This window comes from Mesocricetus auratus, unplaced genomic scaffold, assembly GCF_017639785.1.
Source record: "Mesocricetus auratus isolate SY011 unplaced genomic scaffold, BCM_Maur_2.0 Super-Scaffold_100676, whole genome shotgun sequence".
Classification (NCBI taxonomy): domain Eukaryota; kingdom Metazoa; phylum Chordata; class Mammalia; order Rodentia; family Cricetidae; genus Mesocricetus; species Mesocricetus auratus.
Genome location: NW_024429266.1, coordinates 40,547,252 through 40,557,772, shown reverse-complemented (window position 1 = coordinate 40,557,772; position 10,521 = coordinate 40,547,252). Strand labels below are relative to the sequence as shown.

General features: G+C 41.9%; 1 protein-coding gene across 1 annotated transcript in view; it reads right to left on the bottom strand.

Moving 5' to 3' along the window:
* Positions 1-6,427: 6,427 nt before the first annotated feature.
* Hmcn1 (hemicentin 1) overlaps positions 6,428-10,521 on the bottom strand; it is a 423,434-nt gene continuing 419,340 nt past the window's right edge. The window contains 2 exon segments of the mRNA XM_040738098.1: positions 6,428-7,801; positions 9,263-9,389. Coding sequence (XP_040594032.1) covers positions 7,435-7,801; positions 9,263-9,389 — 494 coding nt within the window. The 3' untranslated portion in view covers positions 6,428-7,434.

Genomic DNA, 10,521 nt, shown 5'->3' with positions numbered 1-10,521 from the left:
CCACACCAGTCAATCCTTAAATAATCCACCAACCGAAGACCAAGCATCTAAATAGATGAGCTTACAGGGTCCATTCTCATTCAAACCACCATGAATCTCTTCTATTTGTTGATTTCCTAAAATACCCTACCTCTACTCACTCTGATCCATCCTCATGAGAGGAAATCGCTGATGCAAATGGTCAAAGCACACAGATGTTAGTAGATCTTGATTATAAGTAATGGGACATTCAGTGAGATACAGAGAAGACTTGAAACTGTGTGTGTCTACTTGATTTTGCCTCTTTATACTTTGAACTTTCTCCCTTTCCAGTTACAATTTACCTTGAATTCTGAAGGACACCCTCCATGTAAATAAATGCTAGATGTACATTTCCTAGAAAATTTAGCTTAGGAAAAAGAGGTAAAAGACACTTTAGTCTGATCTTAGTGAGCACTTGGGTTATCCCAAATCTGAATATCAGGTCATAGTGAGCCTATATTGCAGTGACCAGTCCCCCATTTTAGCAGCCATTACAGGCTAACATGTGCTTGCATGATCTTGCTGCTACTGTCCTGGTCACTAAGGTCAGATGCCCTCTCGTGGCAAGGAACCAATCAGAAGTTAGTTGGTGGGGCTGTGCTTTACAGCTCTGGGTGTGCTTTACAGACAGTGCACAACAGTGACCTGCAGAACATAGCAACCACCCTGGGAGGGCCTATGGGCCATAACAACCAGTTGACCAATCAGCACAGGGCGGGTCACCCAAACCTGGAAGCACACCAATCCTGAGACTGTTTCATACCCCTAGACACTCCCCTTACACTGCCCTTTAAGATCCCCACCTTGAGGTTGCTTGGGGGTCTTTCTCCAGCCATTTGCCATGGTGGTGGGGTGAAGGGCCCAAGCTAAAGGGGTTAGCTCGTTAAACATCTACAATAAAAGAGTCCTTTCTTTTTCATCGAAATGGGTCTCTTGGTGACTTGGTTCAGAATTTGCACACAACAGTATGAGTGACTGAGGCAAAATACTCAACTAGAAACAAAGATCATATGCTTGCCTTAGCTTTCTAGCACTCTCTCCAGAAATGGGTTGAGTGGCAACAAGTTTATTGAAGATGTTGGTGGCTGGTTTAGTATCATATCTATACCCTCAACAAGCACTCCTACATGCCTCAAGGAAGACAAGCAAGTCCTAACAGAATATGGGTCTGGGGCTGGGGTGGTGGGGTGGGGAGTGCAGGTGGATGAAGCTAAGGTGATTGACCAGCAGGAGGGCTGAGGTTACACAAGGGGATTTCAGAGCTCTCCCAGAATCCACAATGAAGAACTTGCAGATTCTCAGGCCGCATCTCTGAGAATAGAAAATTTGAAACAGAGCCTTGGCAGAGTGTGGTGATTGGAAAACTGCAATCACTCTGAGCAGTTACACGCTTTACTGCTGCTTGCTTGGCAGGGAATTTTCTGACTCAGTGGAGAGGTGATCCCACTCTGAAAATGTTGGCTGCAACGTGTCCCCACTAAGGAGCCCTGGAACACAGCAGTTATTCAGCAGGCTGGTCATTGAGGGTCACTTGGCATTTTGAAAATGTGTTTTAGATACCCGAGCAAATCTGCTGGTCCATTGTTTAGTGTCCCTGAAGAGTTGGAGTAGCTTGTGGCCAATGGGCCATGTCAGGCACTGCCTGGACACATGGAAATACTTTGTTTAGGGACCTGAGCCAGAATACAAGGAGCTGGTCTCTATCCCACTATCTGACTCAGAGGTGGAAGTGTCTGGAAACATCAGGACATTGTGGACTAAAAGATTCACAGGCACCACAGGAGCCCACAAACCAACTGGACAAGAACAAAGGGATTCTGCTAACCACATTTCTAGGATAAGCATGGGCCCCGATGGCGTTGGCAACCTAGGCCCAGTCTCCCATCCTCAGTAGGCCAATTAAAGAAAATAATAATAATAAAAAGCAGAAAAAGACTGTCCACATTGGGAAGAGGAACAAAGAGGCCCATTGGCTCTCTATATTCATCTTTGGGGTCTGGACTTGAGGTTCATGCTCAATAGAGTGCCCATTATCCTTGTCTCCACTCCTGTCACTCCTGCAAGGGAGTCAGACAAGGTGTTTGAATGGTGTGAAATCTCTTTCTGGAAGACAAGTCCCTTGCCTGTCTGGAATGAGTTTTCAGTTTTTTTCTTTCTCTCGGCACAAGACACCTGGAGAAATGTTACTCCCTTGGGTTGTATTATCTCCGTAGTCTGAGAGCCAAAGGAAGTGTCACCAGTGTGGGGACAAGAATCACAGCTCCAAGCTGTGCGCTCTCTGCCTCAGCAGCCGGAGGTGTCCCCTTAATTGTTCTGAAACTTTGACTGAGCACCTTAAGGAGTTTGGCCTTGATGCTGAAGTCAATATGGAGCAGAGTTGGAGAAATTGGAATGAGGTTAAGAAAGGCACTACAGAAGAGAATAAAAGTAACCCCTGAGAGCACCGGCGGTGTCCTAGTTCGGAAGCTTTTGAGAATTTCATTGCTCAATTGGCCCTTAATGTCTGAGGACTTCCTCTTCCTGTTTATCTTCTTCATTCATTGATAGTACAGGTTGGATGACAGATTGCCTCTGGAGATGCTGTGGATGGGAGGATGGGAGTTCAATGTGCTAAAATAAAGACTAGGAACATCTAGGGTTACACGAATATTTAGGACATGGATTTCACTATTAATAGGGCTTCTGGTGAGGGTCCTACAAAATTGCAGGCTTATATCTGGGAAGTGACAAAGGCTTTAAGCAGTTAGTAATCATGCTGGGCTTCTTGTTGTACTGCTGGTGAAGGGTTCCAACTAGATTCCAGGGTTGGGGGGTCCTTTCCATTCTCATGTTCCCACAATTCTCCCCTCTTTTTATTCTGCCTCAGGAGTGGCACAGTACCTTTTTTACTATTTCCATTCTTTCTAGGAGAGTTACAACAAGAGTGCATAATGGCAGCCAACTTCATCAGAATGTCATGTAGGAGCCAAATATTTGGTTTGTTCCATTGTTCTTGTAGAACACCAGGAAAGAAAGCAAACAATTGTTTTTCTGGGGCATTGCTACCGTCCAGAACCTTCTTAGAACAAAGGTTCTCTTTGAGGTCTGAGTCAAATACACTTGCCCACATTTTTCCATATGGACCTTCAGACCCATCCTTACTCTGTGAAACAGAGTTAAAATGATCTAAGTCTTCCACGAAAACAAACCCCAAGGAGAGGGTAAAGAAGACATCGTTTTCTTTTCCATTTCTGCATATAGTGAGTTAAGGTACAGGCTGAATGAATACAAGGATTGATTTCCTTCCCTCCCTCCCTCCCTCCCTCTCTCTCTCTCTCCCTCCCTCCCTCCCTCCCTCCCTCCCTCCCTCCCTCCCTCCCTCCCTCAGCAAAGAGAACATCCAAATGGCCCAAAGAAAAATGAAAAGATCTTCTTGTGCTCTACAGTCCTTTGCTCTATCAACTTTTCCTAGTTCCCTTACCTTTATCTGTATCCCCATACAATATTTGACTCTTTCTCTTGTTACAGGCAGAGTGTAATACACAGTTTTATTCTATCACCAAATGTGCCCCCATTATTTCACAGATTTTGGAAACGGGATCCCTTTGGGGAGTGGGGGAATTCCTGAGTGAATATGCAAAGACAAGATGAAACCCAGAATGAATGTATATTATTGCCAAGAACCCAATTACTCAAACCTATGGGGGTATTTGGCTTTTTCTTGGACCAGGTTGAGAATGGCAAAGTCTTCCTCTGGTCCAAGTATGAGTATTTGTAATGATTGATGAATGTGTGCAAAAAACTAGTAAAGGCAGTTTCCTCTTCCAGAATGTTTGCATTCTGCACTTGCTCCCCTACAGAGAACTATCCTGGTTAGTTAACTCTTCCCCTTGGGCTGTCCATATTAAAAGTACTGGAATTTTGGGTTGTGTGGCATAGTGTAGTGCCTGAGCTACAACACTTCTCAAGGATACGGGCAAGGGCATGAGGATTGAAATGAAGACAAAAGACAGCGGGTCATTCTTGCAAGGAGAATGCCATTTATTGCAACAACAGGGGAGTGGTATATACCAGTTAGCAGGCACAGTGGAAAACTACCAAGGTCAGAAGTACCATTCCCAGAGCCCTCAGGCAATAAGGATGGGTGGATAACAGGAACTTGTATTTAGGCTTTAATTAGAAGGAGGGGAACAAGAAGTAAGCTCCTAGTTACAAGTTGGTCAGCAGATCCCTATGGGGGAAGGGTCCAACAGCATAGTTAGTGCCACTTTGTCGGGGTGCAGAGAACCCATCTGGCCCCAGCTTTTCTGTGTCTGTGTCCTACATATCTGTCCTTTCTTCATTGCCTTGCTTTGCCTAGTCAGGTTTCCAGGACAACTGTGCAGGACAAGGCAGGTCTCTCTTTCACTTTTTCAACTCCTAATTCCCACAGCACCTTCTGCTTCATTTTCTTTTCCATGGTTACTGCTGTTAAGTTCAGGATCTTAAATGTGGGGGAACTTCTGAGAAATGTCCCTAAGGGAGGGTGTGTGTCCTTTCCCTCTTTCTCCCTCTTACTATCTAAATATATGCTTTTTCTTGCTTCTGCCACTTAGACTCATGACTACCTTCTCCTGTTTTTCCTTGGCACCATGCGTAGATTTTAATAACGACCATGTTGATGTATAATCATATTCAAGTGATTTCTTGCTGGGATTAAAATGTCTTCATCTTTGTATTACTCATTTTCTTCTATGACTTTGTTGAAAATATTTTCTGAGCCTTTGACCTGGGTTTCTTCTTTTTTTTTCCTTAAAATTTTTAATTTAAATTAGAAACAAACTTGCTTCACATGTCAATTCCAGCTCTGTCTCCCTCCCCTCCTCCCCTGCCCTCCACTAACATCCCCGTCCCCCCACCTAACTCCCACTCAACTCCCCAGGGAGGGTGAGCCCCTCCATAGAGGATCTCCAAAGTCTATCATATCATCCGGGGGAGGGCCTAGGATGTATCCAGGATGAGACACTATCCCTCCATGTGGAATGGGCTCTCAAAGACCATTTGTATTCCAGGGATAAATACTGATCTACTACTCAAGACCCCATAGGTTGCCAAGGCCTCCTCACTGCCACCCAAATTTAGGGGGTCTGGATAAGTCTCATGCTGGCCTCTCAGCCATCAGTCTGGGGTTCATGAGCTCCCCCTTGTTCATGACCTGGGTTTCTTTTCTTTCCTCTATTATTACTATTCTTAGATTTGGTCTTCTCATGGTGTCCTTGATTTCCTGGATGTTTTGTACCAGGATTGTTATAGATTTAACATTTTCTTTGACTGAGGTATCTATTTCTTCAATCATTTCTTCAGTGTATGAGCTTCTCTCTTCATCTGTTGTATTCTATTGGTGAGGATTCCCTCTGTTCTTAAAATTTTCACTTCCAGATTTCCCTTAGTTTGGGTTTTCTTTATTGTTTTTATTTCTACTTTCAGGTCTTTAACTATTTTATTCATTTCCTTTCACTGTTTGTTTGTGTTTTCTCATGTTTCTTTGAGTGATTTATTCATTAGATAGGAGACTGTACTGGATGGGGAAGCTGTGAGGTAGTTAGGACTTTTACTCAGCCATAAGGTACAGAAAGAATGACATTTCTGCCACTGACTGAGTTCTTTTAAGTTGTATAAGTTGCCTCTGCCCAAGGTCCTCTAAAATATGACTGGCAATACCATATATCTTGGGCTGTTGTGATACCTACACAATCATTTTATTGCTAAAACTTTAGTATTTATAATATCTGTGTTGTGGTTCACATGTGAAATGCCCCTCATAGACTCACATGTTTGAACACTTGGTTCTTCCTTGGTGACACTGTTTCAGAAGGTTATGATGGAACTGTCTAGTCCCTTCCCAGAGTCAAAAGACTGCACCAAATTACCAAATGGCATCACTGTCACCTTTAGCCATGACATCTGAACTCTCAGCTGGGATTCCCTAAGGTTAGAACACTCCTGTGACTTCAACCCACATTAAGTAGAGCTTGGTTTGGTCTTGAGGATCTGCATTCCAGAGAGCCCAGACCTTCCTTTCCTGCTTCTCCCTTGCCTGCCTACCCCAGCACCCACACCAGCTGTTACTCCTACCCCTCCCACTCCAACACTACCAACACCTCCAGCATCCCTAGGTGGCACCCGTCACCAAGGCAGTGCTTTGAGGTTTTATGATCTGGTCCAGCTTGTTCTCTCTCTGCTTCCTGAGAGTGAATGCAACGTGATCAGCTAGCTTCCGTGCCTTCCCTGATGTTGCCACATCCTCCTTGCCATTGTGGACTTCCTTCCTGTGGAACTATAAGCCAAAATGAGCCCTTTCCCCCTTCACTCTTTTCCCCCAGTGTATTTTTATCACAGCAACAGAGAGGAAACTAATACCATCTATAAGGAAACACATTTTAGGTTCTTAAGAAAAAGAGGTGAACATTTTATTTAAGCTGATTTTACTGTAAATTTTTTATAAAATAATTTTATAAAAGAGTCCATCAAGATATTATAGACAATACACACTAAGTTAATATATACACTTCATAAAAATAGAATACATCTTGACAAATTGCTTACAGAGTCTGTTACCAGCATGTACAGTGTATTGACGTTTGACATGTTAACTTGAACATATATGATTACAAATAATCAAGAAAGCTGTTCTACTGATATGTCTTAAGATAAAAAATATGGAATGTAAAAGTTATGGAGCTGAGTGAGTAAAATGTTATATTGATATGTCAAAGACCCATGCCATGGGTGATTGTCTGAAGGAAAAGTAACTTTCTGAAAGCATAGCAAGAGATTTGAATGATTTCACGAAATCACTGGGAACGTATCTTGAGTATTTATTCATCGTAACCTCCATGTAGGATCAAACAAACTTATATCTGTACTATATTTCAGAAATAGTGCTGTTTCTTTCGTTTTTAAACCTTAAAATTGAAAAAAATCTTGAAAAGAGATGTATAAGTCTTAAATCAATATTTTAAAAAATCTTATATTATGCCATCAGCTTTTATGAAAACACATAAAAACTGGTTTTACCCTTCTAAGTATAGCCAACTGCTCAAAAATTTATTTGAATTTTTTATTGTTTCCAAGAAAATGATCTTAGCTACTATGCTACTATACAGCATCAGTGATATGTCCTGTTAGCTGATCAGAATAATTTTGGGAGGTAACTGCTCCAGTGTAATAAATAAAGAAAATAACAAAGGACTCTACTAGACCTTACTGAAAGATACATGACCATAGTGGGATTATACAAATGCCTCAGCAGTACTGAGGAACACACAGATAACAGAGTACAGCACCATTTTTAAGTTGCCATGATTGCAACTGTTCAAGAGATAGTAAACTGTAGGGGTCCTTGATTGTCATGCTAATGCAATTTAAATATTGGGATAGGTTCTGGAGTACTTTCTAGTATGGATAGGCAGACACAGATATATAAACTATGAATGTGGTCTGATACTCAATGGTTCCATTGGCGCTGTAGGATAAAGCTCGAACCTTCATGCGATAGGTCTCTGCCTTTCGTAGTGCACGGGTCGTGTACACTACTCCTTTCAGATTTTCATCCCTTAGGGCAAAAGGAACAGCTGGCTCCTCATCTACCATGAGGAAAGTTGTCCTGGGATGCATCACCCCATCCTGTGTGTAGGCAACCAGCCGGATTAAATCTTGATTGGCAGCTATTCCAAATGGGAGAGAGACAAGTTTATATTCCAAGGCATATGGGCTCAAGGTACATTCCAAGTCATTGGGTGGGCAGTTCTTAAGGCAGAACCTAAGGTTAGAAAATAAATGAGAGGCACATGATTATACACCTTGGAGCAGGATAAGATATGACACAGGTGATCACAATCCATGATGACTCTCTGTAATTTGTTTACTTACAAAATGTGGCTCTCCCATGTGCTAGATCACTAACTCCAAAGAGATGCCAGGTAGCTAAAAGAACAACCTGCTCCACAGTCATGTATCAATACCCCTGCTCCATTAAAACCAGAGACTATTTTAATTCCTTTTTTGTGGGTGCTGTAATTGGATGAGGGCCTTGTGCATACTAAGTACATGCTCTAGCACAGCTCCAACACCGTCTCAAGAGCACTGGCCTTAAAATGAAAAGTCAGTTTTACAAACAAAAGCATCAGACATTCTTGGAAACAAGTGCTTCTCAGAGAGAAGACTATAAGCTACATTATAGCATTCATCTTAATGCTGGTTGAAGGTTGAAATAGAGTATTTAGTTATTTGGCTTATTTTTCTCAGAACAATTAAAGGTCACTTAGGATTTTGGGGGAGGGTGATTTCCTTTTTAACTTTTATTGCATATTATTTTACAATAAAAATAATTTTCCCCTTTAATAACCTACAGTGAGTCATAATGATATTTAAATTATTTTTTCTAGAAATATGTAGGGAAAAAACCCACAAAGGACAGTTTTATGAAAACAGATTCTTTACTCATATAGTATTTTTTAGATATGTCGTAAATCTCTATATCTTTAATCCCTTCTTTCCTCTTTAAATTCCTATGATAATACAAAGAGTTTTATGGAGGTTCTGGGCAATACACAATAGGCCATGCTATAGTAACCTGAGGTGCTACTGGGAGGAAAAAAGATCGAGCTCCAGTGAGCATTTGTCAGTGAGAAGGACCAGCTAAGATGAACATTATTCCATGTTTTCAAGCATTCCAGTTACCTTGGTACCTGGACAGCATGGGGAATATCAGAACAGTTTATCCAGAACCAAGAAAACTGTCAGACCCTAGGAAATGTCAGGAAGACATCACTGGTGGGCAGACTATTGACCGACTCATCCTTGTTTCTCTCCTTCTCTTGTTGCGTGGTGAGTCACCATAGCAACAGAAAAAGGTACTTATTGAATCAGTCTGCCTGCTGACAGCACTTACCAACTTGAGGCAGTACAAATGGAAATGGGGAATTCTCAAAAGAAAGGTGGACTCTGAACCCCATAAAACATCTGCTGTTGTGAGAGCCCTGGACTCCGCACTGTGACTTCACCACGGAAATCCTCATCCAGGAAGGTTTGGCAGTCACAGTGAAAGCTACCTGATGAGTTCATGTCTTGTCTATTTATAGAAGAAGGAGCACATGGTCAGCCTACATCCTCTCACGGTTACTGATTTACTATGAATTAAACATGACTGTAGAGACAAGGCTTATGTTGATCTAAGAGAAGGTTTCTAGAAGCATGTCTGGGATAAGAAGGTGAAACATACCCCAAAACAGGATCCCGTTGGTAGTTGGGTGGACAGGGTGTGTCAATGCACTGGTAGCTTCCTCTCATGTTGAAACACATGCGATTCGGCCCACAGCGCACATTCTGCTCCAGGCACTCATCTACATCTAGGGACCACACAAGGATACAGGGCATCATTATTGGGGTCAATAGGACTATCATAGCAGTCGTTGGTATTTCACTGGGAATATAGAGACAACTCTCATGCCTTAGTCCCCTAATGAGTTTGTTTGTCACACCCTAGGATTCCCGGTCTATTTATTTCCCTGATTGCTGAGAACATTTCTTAGATATACGTAAAAAGTCAAAAGAAAATCAAGAGCTTCAAAAGTAAAAGGCAGCTTTTCAGAGCACTCGTGTCTCTGCTATGCAAAAAGCAGAACATATGTGAGTTTGTCAAGCAAATAATATTTTAAATGCATGGTGCTGGAGTTGAAAAGGGGGGAGGGGCACAAGAATACTTTGCAAAGTGGAGAATCTTTCTTTTTATAGTATGAACAATCCTTGTGCTGGAAGTTCAAATTGTAGGGAGGGAATGAAGACAGTAAAAATTATAGAATTCATGCTGTAAACTTGTGGGATACTGTTAGGTAAGTCAGATCTTAAGAGAGAGATAAATTGTAAAAAGGAAACCGTAAAATCAAATAAATGACCTGCACAGCCCAAGTTTTAGAAAACCCGAGGAGAAATGAATTTCTCTGACAGCGGGGTCCACCCCCAGCAGTGTAGCATGGGGATGTTTCCTGGAACAATGGCAAAAAACAGGGCAGAAAATATGCAAGTAAAAGACATTGTTTTTTTTTTTTGTGGTTTCCTCACAGAGTTATTAAGTGGAAACACTGATGTAATAAAAAAGTTTAAAGTAACACAGAGCTGAAGGAATCTTTCAAGATCTCTGAAAACATTTTTTGTGCTATAATTCTTAATTTGAGATCCCGAAGTTAATTTTTTTTTATTTAATCTTCTCACTGTGGCGAACTGCACCTGCCTGGTAGTACGGGAGGATTTCCACCAGGCAAGTGTTTCAGGTCATCAATTTCCACATCATTCTTTCCCATAAGTTCACCTTCCCCACATCAATCGGCCTGAGAACTTTAGAGCCTGGGGGTTTTCTTCCACAACCGTCATCTACCTCCCAGAGAAAGGCTGCATGAATCCTAGAGCAAAATTATGAGTATACTATACAGCGATATGGCATATCGATGGACACAAGGCCTTTAAAAACTAGATTTCAGTTTG